Below are 22,379 nucleotides of genomic sequence, written 5' to 3'. Positions count from 1 at the left end.
GGAGATTTTCAACCTTCAGGCCCGCCATCGCCTTTGTCTCAATTTTCGAAGACGAAGACAGTCAAGCAAATAGTCTTTTTTTGAAAATGACTTTGTCTATTTCGGCCAAGAAAGCCCTTCAACGCGTAATGAGTGGTTGAAGAGAAGAGAGAGTCGGGGAAGACTTCTTTTGCCTTTCCTCCGGCCAAGTTGGCTTCGAAGTCTGGCTGTTTGTATGATGACGGGGGAAAGTCTTGGCCTGGGAGTTCCTGCCTCCTCCCAGGGAGACTTTTCCAACATAGTGGACAGCTCCCGTAGACATGCTTTACATTCAGCCAAAGTGTGGTGGACTTCGTCAGAGTTCGACCATTTACTCAAAGGTATCTATCGGACTTTTGAGGTGTTTAATTTTCTTGACTGGTCGTTGGGGGCCCTGGCTCGGACTTCGGAGATGGAAGATTCGTCAGAATCCGAGTTGCCGAGAAGTATCATGTCCTGTATGGATAAACCCTTGAGAGATGGAGCTAATGAATTGGCTTCACTTTTTACAGCAGGCGTTTTGAAGAAAAGACATCTCTTGTGCTCGTTCGCTGCTAAAGGAGTCTCGAACGCGCAAAAGTCGGAGTTGATGTTCTCTCCGCTTTAGACAGCTCTTCCTCAGGATATCATTAAGGACATCTCGCTCTCCCTCACTCAAGAAGGCTACTCAGGATCTTCTTACGTCTTCTGTAAGGAAGTATTTACCTTCTAATGTAATGAAGAAGACCTCGAAGGATACCAAAGACATCACAGCAGCCCCTGTTTTCGGGGTAGGACTTTTTCCCGACCAAGCATTTAGAGGGAAAAGAGTTCCAGCCAAAAGAGGTTCCAAAACCTCAACCAAGCAATGAGTCAGAAGTCCTCAGACTTGTGTGGGGGCCAGACTTTTAGACTTCTGGGAAGTCTGGCAAAGCAAAGGAGCGGATCCTTGGTCTGTAAAGGTAGCGAAGGAAGGATACAAGATCCCCTTTCTCAAGAAACCACCTCTCGCTACAGCTCCGAGAGCCCTAGGGGCTCATTACATCGATTTAGAGAAGAGAGAGGCTCTTTGGCATCAGGTTGTCAGCATGTTAGAAAAGGGGGCCATAGAACCGGTTCTGGATCACGAATCCCCAGGTTTTTACACCGTCCTGTTTCTAGTACCGAAGTCATCAGGAGGTTGGAGGCCAGTACTGGACGTAAGCCAGCTAAACTTGTTCGTAGAAAAGACCAAGTTTACGATGGAGACGAACGATTCAGTTACTGGCAGCGGTACGACCAGGGGACTGGATGGTAAACGCTGGACCTTCAGGATGCGTACTTCCATATTCCGATTCACCTAAGGTCCAGGAAATATTTGAGATTCGTGATCCAGGACAGGATTTATCAATTCAAAGCCCTTTGTTTCGGTCTGTGCACGGCTCCTCAAATTTTTACAAGAATGATGTCGAATGTGGCGAAGTGGCTTCATTTGTCAGGAGTCAGAGTCTCTCTCTACCTCGACGATTGGCTCATAAGAGCACAATCAAGACAGCAATGTCTGGAGGACACGAACATCACATTGGAGTTAACTCAGCAACTGGGTCTTGATGGTAAACTGAAAAAGTCACGGTTGATCCCCTCTCAGGAGCTAGTTTATTTGGGGATTCTGATATCCTCAGTGACTTTTCGGGCTTTTCCGTCACCCGAAAGGCAGACCATGTGCCTGCGGAAAGTGCAAGAATTCCTATTGAAAGACCAATGCTCGGCGAGAGAGTGGATGAGCCTGCTGGGGACACACTCTTCGTTAGAGCGGTTCATTTCACTAGGGAGACTTCACATGAGGGCCCTTACAGTTCTTTTCTGAACGAAGTCTGGCCAAGAAGATCGCAACCAGATTCCTTCGGTTTCCAATTCTTTCAAAGATAAAGGAGGAATTAAAGTGGTGGTAGTTCTGGGGAGGTTGTCAGAGGGTACGTCACTCCAGCAGAGGAACCCAGACCGGATATTATTTTCCGACGCGTCAGACGTAGGCTGGAGAGCAACGCTGGGCCCTCGGGAGGAGTCAGGCCTTTGGAACAAAGAAGAAAAGGCATGGCACATAAACAGGAAGGAACTGATGGCGATCTTCTTGGCTCTGAAAGCGTTCAGACCGTGGATCAGCGGCAAAGTGGTGCAGATCAACGCGACAATACCACAGCTCTGGCATATATACGAAAACAAGGAGGAACCCACTCGTTGTCCCTTTGCAACTTGGCGAAGGAGATTCTTCTGTGGTCGCAGAGAGAAAACGTCACCCTGCTCACCAGGTTCATTCAAGGAGAGAAGAACGTCAGAGCGGATCTGTTGAGCAGGGATGGACAAGTGCTTTCCACGGAGTGGATGTTGCATCTTCAAGTATGCCAGAGACTGTGGAAGCTCTGGGGCACACCAGTAGTGGATCTTTTCGCTACCGCTGCGACGAAGAGGTTACCGAACTATTGTTCTCCAATCCCGGACCCTCTTGCAGTCGCAGTCGATGCCTTCCTACTAGATTGGACGGGTCTAGATGCGTACGCTTTTCCCCCGTTCAAGATTTTAGGAAAGGTAATGAAAAAATTCAGGGAAAGTCGAAGAACAAGGCTGACTCTGATAGCCCCATACTGGCCGGCCCAAACGTGGTTCACAGAGGTACTGGAATGGACATTGGGATTCTCCGAGAAGTCTACCCACGAGAGTAGATCTTCTCAAATTTAACCCCACTTCCGACAGGTTCCACAAGAAACACCCTCGCTCTGGGTCTGACTGCGTTCAGACTATCGAAAGACTTGTCAGAGCGACGGGGTTTTCTAGAGAAGCAGCGAAGGCAGTTGCAAGAGCACGAAGGCCATCAACTATCAAAGTGTACCAGTCGAAGTGGGAGAACTTCCGTAAATGGTGTAAGAATCGGAAGATTTCTTCATCCAGTACCTCTGTGACACAAATTGCAGTTTCATACAATGAACTTACCTGTCAGATATATACATAGCTAAGACTCCGTCGTCCCCGACAGAAATTCAAATTTCGCGCCACTCGCTACCGGTAGGTCAGGTGATCTACCTGCCTGCCCTGGGCGGCAGGACTAGGAACCATTCCCGTTTTCTATCATATTTTCTCTGTCGCCGGTGGTATCAACATTGTTGTACTACCTCCTGACTGGAATTCGCTTTCAAGACTTTATTGATCATCTTATTGGATTTCTTGGTGACTGGATTGGACTGCTTTGATTTTTCTAATAGAATGTCTGATTCAAGTGTTAGTGTGAGAGTGTGTGTGAATGTAGGCTGCAAGGTGAGGATACCGAAGGCTTCGGTTGATCCTCACACTGTATGTCGTAAATGTAGGGGGTTTGACTGTTCTTTGGCTAACACCTGTATTGAGTGTGAAAAGTTGGATGCTAATGAATGGAAGACTCTAACTTCTTACTTGAAGAACAGTTAGAGAGGGATAGGATTAGACGGGCTGCACAAGTGTGTGAGTACAAGGCCTATTGAGCCTTTTTCTGAGTCTAAATCTCCTTTTGTTAATGAATATGATTCTCCCTATGTATCTGAATCCTCACAGGCTTTGCATTCGGATTCGGCTTCTGAAATCGCCAATCTGAAGGCTACTCTTCGTAAAATGAAGACAAAGATGGCGGCCATGCAAGGTAAGCTAGTGATTGTGAATTACAAAGTGAAGTGATGTTCCCAGTGTTGTGGAGGGGGCGTCTGACCGTCCCTGCGATGCTCCCAGGCCTAGACCTCTTCCAAACTCACATACCCAGAGGAGTAGGAAAGTCGAAAGTCGTACGGAGGTTGTGGGGAATCCCCAACGGTCAGGCGTCCCTTCAGCAGGTTCTGTTTCGTTACAGTCTGCTCAGGACCGCTCAAATAGAAGCGTCCTACGAGATTGTTTCTCGTCGTCCGGTTCCTCCTTCACCTAAACGAGGGTGGGAAGGACTCGGATCTTTCTAGGCCACTGAAAAGGCATTGGAAAGAGCGCGTTCGACTCGAGCCCGGAGCGCTTCTTCGGAGGAAGCTCCTTCTTCTATCAAGAAGGCTAAGCTGGTTTCGACGGCCTCCTAGAGCTGTATTTGATGATCGCACTCCTTCGACCTTCTCCAGCTTCTTTTCTATTGAAAGAGGACGCTGGGGTGGCTTCCAAGAGGATTTTTGCTGGCAGTTCAAGAGCATTGCCTCTTTGGGTTGGATTCTTTCAAGGATCCCCTCGCAAGAAGGACGCTAGACTTCCTATTAAGAAGTCCTCGTCTTCCTTTCTCCAGCCAGACGTGAAGCGTCCGCCAGACATGGGACGTCTTCCAGGCACGAAGAGTCGTACAAACGTCAGGATCTATCCGAGCGAGTTGCTCGAGATCAGGATACGCTCAGCTGAGGCGCCAGCCAGGGGCGAGGCGCCAGTTTAGGCGTGAGGATTAAGCCAAGCGCAAGGCGCAGCCAAGCGCGAGGATTCAGCCAGGCGCGAGGAGTTGCGTGAGGCGCCAGACAAGCGCGAGACGTCAGCCAGGCGCGAGATGCCAGCCAGGCTACACGCTCCAGCCAAGCGGGAAGCGCCAGCCAAGCGCGAGGAGCTGTTCAGGCACGAGAAGTCAAGCAGACGCGAGACTTCTTTTAGACGTGAGAGAGTAGCGGTTCACTCTATGAGCCCCTCTCCTAGTAGGAGGTTTGTCACCAGTAGAGAGAGAACGGGATGAAGATCTCGTTTTTCAGGCCGATTCTCCACAAGGAGAGAAGGAGATTCGGAAGAAGAGGGTGACGGGAGAGAAGGAGTCTCGAACTATAAAGTTCTAACTGACCTTCTTTTACGAGAATACGGAGATTCTTTAACTCCTGCGCTCCTCCTTCGCCTCGATCACTGTTTTCGAGTGCGATTGTGCCTAAGTCTTCGTCGGTCTTGAAGATGAGACCTACGATCTCTATGAGAGAGCGCTTCAGTCCTTAGACAAATGGATGTTGTCTAAGAAGGATCTGGGCAGGACCACCTTCTGTATGCCTCCAGCCATACTTTCTGGCAAGAGAGGTTTCTGGTACCGAACTGGGGAGAACAATGGGCCTTTCTCTTCCAGCGGCAGCCGAAGCGGACTTTTCAACCTTGGTTGACTCGTCAAGGAGACACGCTTTGAATGGAGCTCGCGTGTCTTGGGCTATTTCGGAGACGGATCATCTCCTCAAGGGACTCTTCCATATTTTGGAAGTGTTTAATTTCCTAGACTGGTCCTTGGGGTGATGTCTAAGAAAGCTCATGACTCGGATGGTCTTGACCCCGAAGTCATCCTCAGTATTCTTGCTTGTATTGACAAGGCGGTACAAGACGGATCGGGAGAAATCTCCTCTCTTTTCGGAGCAGTACTCCTTAAGAAGAGGAGTATTTTTAGTTCATTCCTAACCAAGGCGGTTTCTCCCTCACAGAGAGCAGCCCCTGGTTTTTCGCTCCCATGTCTGACTTCCTGTTTCCTTCTCAGTTAGTGAAGGACATTTCTCGATCACTGACTGAGAAGGCGACTCAGGATCTTCTCCTGCAAACTGCAAGGAAGAAGAGACCTCTTGTTCTTTCTGTTGACAAGAAAGGACCGACTTCTACGGTTCAGCCCTTTCGAGGAGGGCCTCTCTCCAGAGCTACCTCTAAGAGAAGAGGTCTTGAGGAGAGGTAAGGCTCCTTCCCGTCCCTTTAAGAAAGGGAAAAGTGAGACAGACAGCCTCCAAACACCAGTGGGGCCAGGCTTCTCGAATTTGCAGACGCCTGGTCACTCATAAACTCAGACGCCTCTTCCATGTCCATAATCAGGAAGGGATATCTTATCCCCTTCCAAGACAGTCCTCCACTAACGACCATTCCGCGGGAACTGTCAGCCAGCATACAGGGACCCCTGTACTGAGGGATACTCTTCGTCTGATGGTGAATCAAATGTGGGACAAAAGAGCTATAGAACTGGTTCTAGAGCAAAACTCTCCGGGGTTTTACAATCGGCTTTTCCTGGTTGCGAAAGCCTCGGGGGGGCTGGAGACCAGTTCTAGATGTCAGCGCTCTGAACAAGTTCGTTCGAAAGGAAAAGTTCTCTATGGAGACTTCGGCCTCAGTCCTTGCGGCGTTACGTCAAGGAGATTGGATGGTGTCGCTGGATCTCCAGGACGCCTATTTTCATGTCCCGATTCACCCTTGCGTCGAAGAAGTAGCCTCCGTTTTCATGACGGGGAGGGGGAAGGATCTTTCAGTTCAGGGCCTTGTGTTTCGGCCTATCCACAGCTCCTCAGGTCTTCACAAGCCTGATGAAGAATGTGGCGAGGTTTTCTTCACCTCAAAGGCGTCAACATCTCTCTATATTTGGACGATTGGCTCATCAGGCCAGAACAGAGAGACACTGTTTGGAGGACCTTTCTTTGACCCTAGACCTGATAAAGGCGTTGGGACTACTCGTGAACCTCGAGAAGTCACAGCTGATTCCCAGACAGAAACTTGGTCTATCTGGGGATTCAGATGGATTCTCGGGGGGGGTTTTCGAGTATTTCCTTCGCAAGAGAGAATCGTGAGAGGCTTGGGAAAAGTCTCTCTCTTCTTAGGGAAAGAACGAACTTCGGCGAGGGAATGGTTAAGCCTACTAGGCACCTTTCCTCGCTCGAACAGTCTTTCCTCTAGGAAGACTACATCTTCGCCCTCTTCAGTTTTTCCTAAGGAGATCGTGGAACTGGAAGACGGGACTTCTCTCCGACAGTTTTCTCCTTCCAATGGAGATGACACCTGCAATGGTGGTTGTCCCCTCTAAAAGAGAACAAGGGAATTTCTCTGGAAGTTCCGAACCCAAGCCGAGTGTTGTATTCCGACGCATCGGAGAAGGGTTGGGGAGCAACACTAGGAACCGAGAGAATGTCAGGCACCTGGAAGGCAGCACAGGTGTCCTGGCACATAAATTGCAAAGAACTTCTAGCAGTTCACTTAGCGCTAAAGTTCTTCGAACCCTTTGTGACGAACAGTGTGGTCCAAGTGAATGTGGACAAAACACTACAGCCCTGTCCTACATTCGGAAGCAGGGAGGAACACACTCAGTGTCGCTTTACGAGATAGCAAGAGATCTGCTAATTTGGCCTCACAAAGAAACATCGCCCTCCTAACAAGATTTGTTCAGGGGACGAGAAACATCAGGGCGGACAGAATCTGAGGCAGGAGAAGCCAGGTCCTTCACACAGAATGGACTCTTCATTCAGAGGTGTGTCAGAGTCTTTGGGATCTTTGGGGCACTCCTCACGTAGATCTGTTCGCCACATTCCTTTCCAAAAGGCTGGAAGTCTTTTGTTCAGTGGTGGAAGACCCAAGAGCTCTCGTGGTCGACGCCTTCCTGCTCGGACTGGTCTCATGTGGACGTGTACGCTTTCCCCCTTTCAAAATCCTGGGACAAGTGTTGAGAAAGTTCGTAGCGTCCAACGGGACAAGGATGACCCTGATAGCCCCGTTTTGGCCAGCACAAGATTGGTTTTGCAGAGGATGGCTGGAGTGGACAGTGAGCTTCCCAAGATCCCTTCCAAAAAGGATGGATCTTCTCAGACAGCCACACTTCGAGAGGTTTCATCAAAACCTCCCCGCTCTCGCTGTGACTGCCTTTCGACTATCAAAAGACTTGTCAGAGCGAGGGGGTTTTTGCTCGCGAAGCTGACAAAGCGCTATCGCTAGAGCCCGCAGAGCTTCCACTAGACGAGTCTATCAGTCGAAGTGGGAGGTATTCAGAAGGTGGTGTAAGTCTAAGAAGTTGTCCTCCTCCAGTACCTCTATAACCGAAATCGCCGATTTCCTATTGTTCTTGAGAGAGGTCTCTCATTTGTCTGTATCGACAATCAAAGGATACAGGAGCATGCTGTTCGGCAGTATAGAAAACAGAGGCCTAGACATTGCTGACAATAAAGATCTGCACGACTTGATTAGATCGTTTGAAACGACAAAATCGAAGGAACTAAACTCCAGCCCAGCTGGAATCCTGGACGTAGTTTCCTCAAGTTCCACCTTTCGTCTGACAGATTTGAGCCTCCCCACGTAGCTTCGTTCAGGGATATAACAAGAAAATGCTTGTTTCTCCTATCTTTGGCGACAGCCAAAAAGAGTTAGCGAACTTCATGCCCTAGAAGATGAAGTCGGCTTAACAAAGACTCGGCCTTTTGCTCGTTTAGAACTCTGTTTCTAGCGAAGAATGAAAATCCATCGAATCCCTGGCCCAAGAGATTCGAGATCAAAGGCTTATCGAGTATAGTAGGGAGAGAAACAGAGAGGTCTCTTTGCCCGGTAAGAGCCTTGAAGTTCTTCTTACAAAGAAAGAAACAAATGGGAGGCTCTAGACAAAGTCTTTGGTGTTCGATTAAGGACCCCACAAGAATCATGTCTAAGAACGCATTAGCTTTCTTCATTATTGGAGCGTCATTACGGATGCTCAGAAGGTTCTGTCCTGACGACTCTTTTTCCGCTTTTAAGAGTAAAAGCCCATGAAGTTAGAGCAGTGGCGACGTCTCTCTCTTTTCAGAAGAATATGTCATTAAAGAAAATCATTGACACGACATATTGGAGGTGCAATTCAGTTTTTGCATCTCACTATCTTAAAGACGTTCGCGTGACCTACGAGAAATGTTTTTCTCTGGGACCATTTGTATCGGCGGATACAATACTGGGTACGGGAGCAATCCTTAATTTTGTACATACCTTCTACTAGATATGTTCTAGATTTCTGCTGACAAAGAGGGCTCGGTGCTGCACTGGCGGCAGTCACTGTTGTTCAGTAAGGAACTCTTGTGATATCTTTTAGGGGAGTATTAAAAATTTTTTTTGAGAATTTTTGTATGAATGAGTTTTTCGTTTCGAGTTATGGGTTGTTTGTTATGAGTTCGGGGATAACTCAGAACAATTCTATATACTAACATGGTGGTTAGGATCAGGTGGTCGGGATTGGTTATGCTCCTTCACAAGGTGTGTTGTCATAGAAGTGGTCCAGTACCCATTGACAAAGTCCTTTTAGGCTCTGCCGAGTAAGCGGTTCTTATACCCATCGACAGACCCACAAGAACTCTAGCCATAGATCTAATATCTCGCTAAAGTCTTGAGGTGATGCAGACTACCGGGCTACAGCCACGAAGTCTACCCACCTATCAGGTAGGAACCAAGGTTTTTTCTTTTATACCTACAACATATGTTGTTTACCTGTCTATTCCATATTAGCTGTCTCTGACCCTCCACCAAAGGGTGCCAATCAGCTATGTATATATCTGACAGGTAAGTTCATTGTATGAAAATGATATTGTTATAATACAATAAAGTTTCATACATACTTACCTGGCAGATATATACGATTAATGGCCCACCCAGCCTCCCCGCAGGAGACAGGTGGAAGAGAGAAAATATGATAGAAAACGGGAATGGTTCCTAGTCCTGCCGCCCAGGGCAGGCAGGTAGATCACCTGACCTCACCGGGTAGCAGAGTGGCGCGAAATTTGAATTTCTGTCGGGACGACGGAGTCTTAGCTATGTATATATCTGCCAGGTAAGTATGTATGAAACTTTATTGTATTATAACAATATCATATTTCCTTCTATACCTGAAGAAGGAACTGGGTTTGGCTAATCAGACAATTAAAGGTTATAAGTGTATGTTGTCTGCAGTGTTTAGACACAGAGGTTTAGATCTGTCCAACGACGCAGATCTTAGAGATCTTCTCAGATCTTTTAATACAAAGAAGGATCGACTTTGCAGAACTCCTTCTTGGAATTTGGATGTCGTTCTCAAGTTCTTGGAGACGGATAGGTTTGAACCTATGGGCAGTTCGTCTTTGCGAGAGCTAAGAAATGAAGACTATTTTCTTAGTAGCCTTAGCTACAGCTAAAAGGATTAGCGAGCTGCAAGCTATTGACAAGCAAGTAGCTTGGAAGCACAAACAAAGCAGTTGTTCTTTTCAACAGGAGTTCTTAGCAAAGAATGAGAATCCTTCGCATCCGTGGCCAAGATCATTTGAGATTGAAGGACTGGCTGATCTAGTCTGTGGTGCTCTGTTAAAGATCCTTCTAGACCTATGTCTAAAAATGCGATGGCTTTCTTTGTAAGAGAAGTCATTAAAGAAGCTCATTTACTTTGTCAGGAAGAATGCTTCGGCTTGATCAAGGTTAAAGCTCATGAGGTGAGAGCAGTAGCTACGTCCTTAGCATTCAGGAAAAATTTAGCCCTCAAGGACATTATAGATTCGACGTTTTGGAGGACAAACTCTGTGTTTGCCTCTCATTACCTTAGAGACGTGAAGACAACTTTTGATAATTGTCAAACGTTAGGCCCGTATGTATCCTCAGGTACAGTACTGGGCAAAGGAGTTTCCACCCCTTAACCTAATAACATGCTAGGTTTTTATTTTAATTAGGTTTAGAGGTGTTTTTTTATGGTTGTCTGAGAAGGTTAATACCAGCTCAGTTTTTTGGAAGTTTTTTGGTTTAGTGTTTATTATTGTATGTGTGTGTGGTTCAGGTGACTAACTTTCCTAGCATGAATGCCCGTAGTAAATGAGGGCTAGGGTTCTCTGTCAGCAGATTGGTCATGTCCAGTTGTCAGACCCTTGTTGTTAGCTTTCTCAACAAACAGGTCACATCCTAGTTGAGAGCGACTAAGGTTTAGCAGGCTAAGAGGCAGGACCTACGAAGTCAGCTACCTTAGCAGGTAAGGAACTTAATAAATAATTTTAAAAATTTAGTTAATTTTTGAATTATGATGATGTTGCTGTCTATGACCCACCTCCAAATGTGTCAATCAGCTATATATATACCTGCCAGGTAAGTGTCATGCATAAAAATGATATTGTTATGATACAATAAAGTTTTATGCATACTTACCTGGCAGGTATATATAAATTAAATTCCCACCCTCCTCCCCTCAGGAGACAGGGTTCAGAGAAAATCTGAGGAAAACGGGAATAGTTCCAAGTACCAGCGCCACATGGGAACGGGGTGGCCATCACTGAACTACCAGTGTACTAGCGGTTGCCGCGAGTTTTGAAATTCCTGCCAGTGCGTCAAGAGGATAAGCTATATATATACCTGCCAGGTAAGTATGCATAAAACTTTATTGTATCATAACAATATCATATTTATGGATTTATCACGTTCCTAACTTTCGTGATTCAGTTATACATATATATATATAATATATATATATATATATATATATATATATATATATATTATATATATATATATATATATATATATATGTATGTATATATATGTATGTATATATATCGTAATTTAATATATGTATTGTATATATGTGTATATATATATAGTATATATATATATATATCTATATATATATATAGATATTATATAACTATATATATAGTATATATATATCTATATAATATATATATATTATGTAATATATAGTATGTATATATATGTTGTTATATATGTAGTATATAATATATATATATATAGAATATATATAATATATATAATATATATATATATAATAATATATATATATATATAATATATCTATATATTATAATGGTATATATAATAATGTTTATGTTATAATATTATATATATGTATGATATATATATATATATATAATAGATATATATATATATATATATATATATATATATATATATATATATGGTTGCCCAGAGGTCCTTGGTCTCAATTTCCTTGGGTCCTTTGGTGGCTGCTCAACAAAAGGTGTAACTCATCCAGTACCCCTGGCGGGTTAGTTGGTATCTTGTCTAAGATGATAGTATGAATGTGAAATGGAGGAGTTAACTGGCCTCTTTCCTTTTCAAATTTCTGTCTTCTTCTTTACTTAGGGCAGTAAGAAGAGAGTACCATCATAAGCTGGAACGGACAAGGTACAGGTGAGTGAAGTGGTCATACTGTTAGGGTTAGTATCAGTAAGATACCTATCAGTAGCAGGACATTCCTCTCTCTAGCAAGGGGGAGAGGAATGATAACAAGCCTTCATGAGTGGATGAATTGGTTTGTTAGGGGAACAGATCATCTTATCTTCCTCGGACGCAATGAACTATGACATTGTGTAAAAACCCAGAAGTCTGACTCTATGATATTCATATATATCTTAGATTCGGAAATACTGGTCAGTTGTTTCGTAGAATTCTGGTATTCAGAAAACTGATCAAAGGTGGCAAACTCCCAGTTGGTTAATAGTACTTACCTCCCACCAAGAGTAAGTCTATCCTAATGTTAAGACCAAAGGTTTGTTTCGTATATAAACAAATGACAAATTTATAACAAATTTGTATTTTTCATAACTTACAAACCTGAGGTCTTAACATACAAAGGCCCACCTCTAACCACCCCTCTATCAACTAACCTGTGTTGGAAGAATAACTGACGGGGTCAAGAGTTAATGAGGGGTATGTGGGTGGCCCTACATGTCTCGTGACCAAGCACAGATGCCAATAGTCTCTTGCGTACACAATTATTTTAAAATTGACCGGTTTCCAGCTGGTGCTGAGTATTTATCCTAATGTTAAGACCTCAGGCTTGTAAGTTATGAAAAATACAAATTAGTTACAAATTTGTCATTTCATCAAGGATTCACAATGAATCCCCTGATGTTATCATAGTATGACTAGCATAATGTAAACATTAGACTTGAAGAAGAGGTCTTATATTTAAAGGATGGAAAAACAGATTAGAATACAAAAAAGTGGTGAAGATTGTTGATTTAGAAATTGAAATTTGGACAAGTGGTTGTGTGGAAGCTGTCAGCATGATATAAGTGTTAATGCATTGCCATATGTCTTATATGTGATCAGATTTGCACTTTATAACTAAGGGATTTAATCTATATGGGATATTTAGGAATAATATACTTTCAGTTTTTAAAAAATTAGTCAAACCAAAAGGAAATAGAATTTCATGATTGCAGTGCTGTTCACTTATAAATTTTGAATATTTTGGGATCGAAATAATAGACTTACATGTATATACAGTATGTGATTATAATGGGGTTGTCAAAAAACTGGTTTGTTCATGAATCTTACCTGCCAGATATATAGATAGCTGTATTCTCCAAAGTCCGACAGAATTTCAAAACTCCCGGCACACGCAGTGGTCGGCCAGGTGATAGTACCCATTCCGGCCGCTGGGAGGCGGGCGTAAGGAACCATTCCCATTGTCTGTCAGATATTTTCTGTCGCCGGTGCAGACAACAAGTGTTTTCTGCACCTCCGTCATTGGATTTTGGAACTCTTTTGGTCACTTGAGTATCCCGATTGATTTTTGGTTATTTGATTTGGATCGGTGGTTAGGCATATGCTAATTGTGGATTGTTTTTATTTTGGCTTGATTTTTCCTTAAACTTACGATGTCTGGATCTAGTTCGACTAGGCCAGAGTATGTTGTGTGGAAGAATGCAAGGTTAGGCTACCAAAAACTTCGGTAGACCCTCATACAGTGTGCGCGAATTGTAGGAAACATGTTTGTATGTTTGATGACCGCTGCAACGGGTGTGAAAATATGTCTGATTCTGCGTGGAAGGCTTATGAATCATAGGTACGTAAACTAGAACGTGATAGTGTAAGGAGGTCTTCCTCCAGGCGTGTAACACAAGTTACCCGTCCAGTAGAATTTATCCCTCCAAAGACCTGTGATGCCTTCGGGCCCTACAATAGTGTCTTTGGAGGGTAATACCCTATCTGTGATTCTTAAATCTTTGCGTAGCCTGGAATCATGTTTGCATTGGAAAGTTTTAGTAGTGTAGTGAAGTATAGTGATAATGCCATGAGTGTTCATTCTATCTCGTAAGCGTATAATTTCTCATTGACAAAACACTACCGCGTGATGGCTCTCCCTACCTCGGCGAGGTAGAATGTAGTAGGGAGGTAGCTGTCCAAGTGTCTAAAATACTCTACGTTTGTTCATAAAACTTACCAGTCAGATATATGTATATACTATATATATCTGCCGGGTAAAGGTGAACAAGCATTGTTGTATCATAGTAATATTATTTTTGCCCTTACGTCATATTACTATCAAGCGGTTGTATGGTTCAAGTTATATATCATACCATAGTTACTCCTACGGAGGACAACCGAAAGTACGATTATTCTTATTACATTTAATCGGTTCTCCTTGCAACTATTCAGGGGTTACCGGTTTTCCTATTTTTAAACATTTAAGGTATTGTTATGACAATACCAAGTTAGCCTTTTATATTTAGCAAATTCAGTTTTGCTTAAATATACCAGTTTGATGGATTTTGGTTTCTGCTCTATAATGATAGTAAACCTATTCATTCGTAGAATGGTGTAGGTGGCAACTCAGGCAGAGCAGTGCGAGAACGACGAACGTTCTCTGAGTCTGCTGTCACTAATGCGTAATGCCAGTGCTCAGTTCCATCTGATTGTCTGCCATGCGCGGTAGGTTACGTCTCTCTCTCTCCTGCGGGATTGACGGACTAACCGTATTTCTACCCTACAATCACGGCCTTAGCCTCGGGTTGAGGGGAATTCTAGCATACATGACTGAACATCTTCACTTTGCGAGAATTTTTCATAAAAAAAAAAAAAATAAATAAATAAATAAATAATATATATATGTGTATGTAGTATGGGTGTATATATATATGTATGTGTATAGATATATATATATATATTATATATAATAATATATATATAGATATATATCTATCTATATTATAGAATATATCTATATATATATATACATATATATATATATATATATAATATATTACTATATTATATATATATATATATAAATATATATATATATATATATATAATATATATATATAAATATATATATATATATATATATATATATATATATATATATATATATATATATATATATATATATATATTAATATATATATAGATATATGTGTGTGTGTATGGATATATATGTATAGATATATATGTGTAATGTATATGTGTGTATGTATATATATATGTATTAGGACCTTTTTCGGTTCTGTTTACCGTATGGTAACAGAACTCTGTCCGAGTCTACAGCGGCATAGCACACATGATTTCCCTCGAAACAAGAATGATGTGCAAGAGATGCAGTCAATTAGCTCGCTGAGATGTCCCTTGCTCCATTATGAGGGGGACTCCTTCCGCTGCCAAATACGACAGCGCCGAGCGTGACGCTCGGCAGGATGCTCGGCTGGACGCCTGGCTGGACGCACAACGTAATGCTTCTTCAGACATTCGCCGAGAATCAGAGAATAGCAATGGATCTCAGGAAGGAGACTTTTAGGAAGAAACAAATGAACAATCTTCTACAGTGTCTTCAGATTACTCCTGTTTAAGTGAAACGCAGCCTTATCAGGGAAGGAAACATGCTCGGTGAGGGAATGAATGAATTGCAGGGGACCATTTCCTCGCTGGAGAAGTTTGTTTTCCCTGAATAGACTGAAATTCACACCTCTCCAGTTTTTCCTGCAGAAAAACTGGAATAGCATAGATGATCTAGAAATGATTCTGAACATCTCTCATAGTCAAGATTCGTCTATAGGTGATGTCATGGCTCATAATCTCATAGAATTCGTTCTCGTCCGTTAGCTCCTTCTGCTTTGCGGTCGTCTCCTGGGCAATTGGAAGACTTTCCGCAGTAAAAGAGAGCTAAGATGTATGATGTATGGTCTCAGGGAGGTGGACGCTTCACGTCCTCTCTCTTTTCTGCTGTGTTGCGATCTTCACCGGAGAGGACGTATTCCGATGAGTATGCTTTTGAGCGCTTTGGTCGCTCCAAAGATATATCCTTGGCGGTCCATGTGAGAAGGAGGAGGGCTTCCCCTCGCCCATCGTCTTCTCAAAGGATCAGCCTTTTGCCTGAGAAGGAATGTTCTCCATCGAAAAGGATGATTGTGTCTTTGCAACAACAACTTGTTTCGTTGATTGCAGTGAGAAAGGCAAAGCCACATCGCGAGAGGAAGGATGATAGGCTGCCAATCAAGAGTCCAGGCAGTCCCCTTCTCCTTCTCCTCGTTCCGCTCTTTCGCCAGTTGCCTTGCTCTCTAGATTTCATGCAGACTCTCCAGAGGTTGTCTAGAGAGCACGGTTACCATCTTCCCGAACATGTGTCAGTAGAGAAGAAGAAGAGGTCTTGGTTCGATGGCTTCGAGCCTCTTTTGAAGAATAGTTTCAGCCTGCGCCCCTCAGTCTCCTCCTTCGCAATTGTTATCTTCGAAGGACGACTGGCTCATTCATGCCTCCACTCAAACGCGGTGTCTGAAGGATTTTCAAACAACTTAATCGTTGGTGAAGTCCCTGGGACTACTGGTGAATTTCGAAAAGTCACATCTGATCCCAACCCAATCCATCGTGTATCTGGGGATTCAGATGGATTCAGTGGCTTTTCGAGCTTTTCCGTCCCAGGGACGTCAGCAGCAAGGCTTAGACAAAGTGTCAGCCTTCCTAAGGAAAGATTCGTGCTCGGTGAGGGAATGGATGAGTCTAACTGGGGACCATTTCCTCGCTGGAGAAGTTTGTTTCCTTGGGGAGACTGCACCTCAGACCGTTACAATTTTTTCTCAAATACAATTGGAAAGAAAACAAGAATCTACACATGATCTTGGAAATTTCAGGAGAGGTAAAACATCACTTGAAATGTTGGCTAGATCCAGTGTAGCGGTCGGAGGGCATGTCTCTCAAGCTTCAGAGCCCCGACCTAGTGTTGTTCTCTGACGCGTCCACCACGGGATGGGGAGCATCATTAGGGGGAAAGAAGTGGCAGGCACCTGGAGAGGGGAACAGGTGTCCTGACACATAAACCTAAAGGAAATGGTAGCCATCTTTTTAGCTCTCCAGTTTTTCCAAGAAAAAGTCTCTCATCGAATAGTCCAAGTCAACTCAGACAACACCACAGCTCTGGCGTACTTGAAGAAGTAGGGAGGAACACAGTCTCAGTCCCCTTTTGCTCTGGCAAAGGAAATCTTGCTGTGGGCAAGGGCACTGGACGTCATGATCCTTACGAAGTTTGTAGCAGGAGTAGAGAACGTCTGGGCAGATCTCCTCAGCAGACGAGGTCAACTTCTGCCAACCGAGTAGACTCTGCATCAGGAGGTATGCCAAGAGCTGTGGGGGTTATGGGGACGTCCACTCGTGGATATCTTTGCGACGTCCAGAATGAAGAGGCTTCCACTGTACTGCTCCCCAGTACTCGACCCAGCTGCAGTGACGATAGACACACTTCTCTGGGACTGGACGGGGATGGACCTGTACGCCTTTCCCCGTTCAAGATCTTAGGGGAAGTCATGAGAAAGTTTGCGGTGTCGGAAGGGACGAGAAGGACTTTGTTCACCCCGTTCTGGCCTGCGAGAGAGTGATTCACAGAGGTCATGGCCTTCGTAGTAGACTTCCCGAGGACGCTTCCAGTAAGGACAGATCTACTCAGACAGCCCCACTTCGAGAGGTACCACAGAAGCCTCTTCGCTCTGAGGTCTTGGACTGCATTCAGACTATCCAAAAGTTGGCCAGGGCGAGAGGCTTTTATACGTCAATGGCGAAAGCTATCGCCAGTGCAAGAAGAGCGTTTTCCAACGCAGTGTACCAATCGAAGTGGACAGTCTTCAGGAGTTGGTGCAAGAAGAACGGCATTTCCTCCACCACGACCTCTGTGAGCCAGATTGCTGACTTCCTTTTCTGAGAAGGGATCTAAAACTTGCAGTCTCTACAATCAAGGGTTATAAGAGTGTGCTTTTAGTTGTCTTTAGGCACAGAGGCCTGGACTTGGCGGACAACAGAGACCTTCACGATCTCTTGAGATCTTTCAAAACGATGAAGGTTCAACAACCCAAGTTGCCGTCTTGGAACTTGGATGTAGTTCTGAAGTTCCTCATGTCCAGTCCATTCGAACCTATGCATGAAGTGCGAGCTTTTATGAATTCTTCTTGGTTCCATAACAATATGTCATAAAGGACATATGAGCTGTCACTTACGGGAGATGCAATTCTGTGTTGACCTCCCATTACACGAAGGATGTCAATTTAAACCTACAAGAGATCCTTTTCTCTTGGTTATTCGTGTCTGCGGATACGTTGCTGGGATAGGGAGCCGACACTGATCCTTAACTAGTGAGTTAATTTTTAGTTTAACTTAGTGATTTTTATGGGGGTTTTTGAAAGGAGTTTGGGGATAACTCTTTTCAAATTAAGCGCTAACCCTCGTGTTAGGATCAGGTGATCGGGATCGGTGTTGTGCTCCTTAATTATGCTAATAGGCATAGGTATATGGTCATATGAGTGGATTAGCACCCATTGACAAATGCCAGTTAGGCTCTGCCGAGTAAGTGGATAAGACCCCATCGGCAGACCCACAAGAACTCTTACCCATAGGTCACATCCTCGCTGAGGCTCTTGAGACGAAGCAGACTCCTAAGCAATAGCTAGGAAGTCAACCCTCCGTCTGAAAAGATAGGAACCAAGGTTTATAAGAGGTCCTTCTGATAACTTGTGGTGTTCGGTCAGGAAGCCAAGGTTACCAATGTCAAAGGATACTTTGGCTTTTTTCTTGAGGGGCACCATCAAGGAAGTGCATTCATCCTGTCAAGACAGTGATATGAAAGTGTTGAAGGTGAATGCGCATGGACTGAGGGCTATTTCTACGTCGGTAGCCTTCCAAAAGAACATGGCACTCAATGACATCTTGAATGCCACATTTTGGCGTAGTAATTCAGTGTTTGCCTCTCACTACCTTCGGGAGGTGAGGATTACATACGAGAACTGCTACTCTTTGGGCCCATGTGTCGCAGCAGACACTATATTGGGGACAGAGAGTAGCACTCTTCCTATCATTTAGAAAATAATATGTTAGTTTGGACTTTTTAATTTATTTCTTTTTATTTTTTGTTTTTATTATGTTTATGTAGGTGTTTAGTTTTTTGTGGTCTTGGGTAGGCCGCCTTAGGCGGACTTCCCTCCATTAGCCTTGGTTATACGAAGTTTAACCAGATAGGCTAGGTCAGGTGGTAATGTTTTTGCTTCGCCCTCATAGTAGGGTAAAATGTTTTTATCACAGTGTGGTCACGCCCCCGTTGACAAATCATCTGGAGCGCACCAGCTACATAGGTCACGTCCTTGCTGGCACCTCCAGTGAAGCATCAACAGCATTCGGTGTCTAAACAACACCTATATGATCTGTCACATTGTGGTCACGCTCCCCGTGACAGTTCATTAGAGCGCACCAGCTACACAGGTCACGTCCTTGCTGGCACCTCTAGGAATGCAGTACCGAAATTGGAGGTCTATAATATAGTATCTAGTTGCATTGTGGTCACGCCCCCGTTGACAGATCCTCTAGAACTCAACAGCTTCACAGGTCACTACCTAGCTGGAGTCTCTAGTAAAGCAGAAGCAGACTTGGGCGACGGTACTCACGAAGTCAGCTATGCTAACAGTTAAGGAACCAAAATATCAATCATATATATGAAATTGTTTCCCAAAATCGAATCTGTCTCCCCCTTCCTCCAAAGGTGGGATTCAGCTATATATATATCTGGCAGGTAAAGATTCATGAACAAATGATATTGTTATGATACAATAAAGTTTGTTCATACTTACCTGGTAGATATATATAATCAAAGTGCCCACCCACCTCCCCTCAGGAGACAGTGGCACTAGAAAAATCTGACAGAAAATGGGAATGGTTCCTTACGCCCGCCTCCCAGCGGCGGGAATGGGTACTACCACCTGGCCGACCACTGTGTGTGCCGGGAGTTTTGAAATTCTGTCGGACTTCAGAGAATACAGCTATATATATATCTGCCAGGTAAGTATGAACAAACTTTATTGTATCATAACAATATCATTTTTGTCCACGATTGATTCTGTTATTAGAAACACCATAAATAAATTTTTTAGATTTTACTTTAATACATGATATATAATCTAATTTGCTTAGCCACTGAAAACCTCTTTGTTTTGTTTCTGAAAAACTTCAATTTTCTTTCAGAGGAGCTGCTGAAGTATGGGCCCCAGATCATTGTGACTGGAAAGAAGATAAATCAAACCAACTCACTGATGATGAGAACAAAGTAACTCAGAGCAACTTGTGATTTTTTCAATGTTAGTCAGGTATTTCTCAAACAATATTTCAAGAGTGTGAATTGCTACTAAAAACGAAATTATCAGGTATTTGCTATGTAACAATGATTTATAGCTTTTATTGGCAGCGCAGTAGCTTCTTAAATATTTCATACTTTAATGTTGACTTCTTGTACAGTATTTAATAACAGTGGTGTGTATACCAGTAGATGTCACCAAGGAGTTGGTGAGTAAGTCTAGTAGATGCTTTTAAGTGAACAGCTCTTGCAGTTCCTTAAATGTACTTAAGATTGTAAGTTAGGTTCTTGAGCAAGTGTCATAACTGACACTGCCCATCAGGTTAATTCTCTTTGGACGGAAACTCATAATTTAGACAGCCAAGGCTAAAGATGTATCGACGTACAAAGTCCTTGACCATGTCCTCATTTTTTTTTATTTATCTTCACTACTTATATTTGACAGAATGCTGTTAAAATTAACTTGTTTTTCCCATTCATCTTTGTATAATGATGTTGTCTTTCATATTTATATGCTGTGCAAGTTCTCAGTTTTGACTAGTGTGTGTGGTACAGATTTTAGTCTAGTTTTATGACTGATTCAGGTGTATGTATTTTATTTAAAAGATTGCGTATGGCCATTCCTTCCAGAATGCTAATTGACTGGTCATATTCAAGATATTTTGAGGTTGTATGAAAACCAGTTCATTTTTATGGGTTTTATTTGTAACTTATTTTCAAGTGGAGGTTGAGTTTTCTCTTTGTGCTTTCTTTAATGTGGGGTGATATATGTACTTTTAACTATTCCATTCACACTCTCTTTGATTAATTGATTGTTTAATTAGTAGGTTTTTGTTATTTTAATACCATTTCATGTTGTCCCTTCAGGTTTTTGTGTGTGGATTGTTGAGCCTTATTATATAGGGCATACAAATGATTATTTCGAGTCTCGATACTGCTGAGTAACGAAAATTTTTGTTGCTGTTCAAGGGTGAAGTCCCACTGGTTAAAGAGCCTTGTGATAGTATTCATCTGTCATATTTTGCTGGTTAAGGGACCCTTTGATGTATTACAATATGATAACTTGTTAATTAAAGGAATCTTGTATAATGTAGTACAGTACCCATATAATTATGATGTATAACTGGTCAAGGGACCCGTTGATAGTCTGTAAGTCCGGTATCCTGCTGATTAAGGTCCCTAAAATGATATCATTCAAGTATATCCAGTTGGTTGCAGGAGCCTTTGACTCAATTTGATTATACATAATATCCTACTGGGTAAGGGATTTTGATAGTATGCAAACATGGTGTTGTTTAAGACTAGACATTATCCAAGTATGACTCTCTGCTGGTTAAGGGACCCTTTGATGTTATTTATGATATCCTACTGGTTAAGGAACAGTTTGATGCTATTCAAGTATGATGTCCCGTTGGTTGAGAACTGTAGATGGTATGCAGATTTTCGGTTTATATTTAAGCACAGTAGAATACAGGCGGTCCCCGGGTTACGACGGGGGTTCCGTTCTTAAGACGCGTCGTAACCCGAAAATCGTCGTAAGCCGGAACGACGTTCTTGAAAACATGTCCACAGGGAAAATTTCACTACTAATTTGCAATTTTTCTTAGGGCTTATCTCTAAAATTATCACTAATTTACTTTTTTCATGTGCAACACTGTGTATTCACAAATTACTGTATATTTTCATTAAAATACAAGAGAGAGAGAGAGAGAGAGAGAGAAAAAAAAAAATAACTCCTTACGGTTTCAATAGATTGAAATGAGTCTGTAGGCAACTTTTTCCCCCTCCCATAAACACATATATTTCTCCAGAGAAGAGAGAAAGAGAGGACTGTGCAATTATGTTTGTCTGTCTATCAATTCTTTTGCTGAGAGCGAGAGAGATAAAAGGAAGAAATAGAAACACCAAATGTATGACAAGTATCTTGTGGAGAGAGAGAGAGAGAGAGAGAGAGAGAGAGAGAGTTGTCCTCACAGTATTTAAAAGAGAGAAATGGAATGATTATTGTATTTAAAATACTCAGATATGAATTTTGTACTTACAGTTAATAAGTATTATTATTGGAAAATATTAATGATAAACTTATTACATACATGTCCATGAAAATGATTCTCATCTCAGTAAGAGAGAGAGAGAGAGAGATAGAGAGAGAAGAGAGAGAGAATTACATAAAACCATAAATTCGTTGCCCATTGTATGGCATTAAGCTCCGAGTGTCACTCGAGTTGAGTTAGGGAAATTGATACAGAAAAAGACAAAGGGAAGAATTTTCTTTTGAAATTAGTTATCGTATTATTACTACTTCTATTATTATTATTATTATCATTAT

The 22,379-nt window shown here is 42.9% G+C and overlaps 1 protein-coding gene across 4 annotated transcripts in view; it reads left to right on the top strand.

Annotated features, from left to right (window-relative positions):
- The window catches only part of LOC135198707 (transmembrane protein 62-like), a 93,641-nt gene extending 72,707 nt beyond the window's left edge, over positions 1–20,934 (top strand). For all 4 annotated transcript variants that reach the window (XM_064226555.1, XM_064226558.1, XM_064226556.1 and 1 more), the window contains one exon: positions 19,942–20,934. In XM_064226555.1, the coding sequence (XP_064082625.1) occupies positions 19,942–20,044 (103 nt within the window). In that variant the 3' untranslated portion in view covers positions 20,045–20,934. The remainder of the gene's footprint in view (positions 1–19,941) is intronic.
- The last annotated feature ends 1,445 nt before the right edge of the window (positions 20,935–22,379 follow it).

The sequence above is a fragment of the Macrobrachium nipponense genome, chromosome 22, assembly GCF_015104395.2.
Source record: "Macrobrachium nipponense isolate FS-2020 chromosome 22, ASM1510439v2, whole genome shotgun sequence".
NCBI lineage: Eukaryota > Metazoa > Arthropoda > Malacostraca > Decapoda > Palaemonidae > Macrobrachium > Macrobrachium nipponense.
Note: the sequence above shows the minus strand (reverse complement) of the source record. Positions and strands in the feature narration are given on the sequence as shown.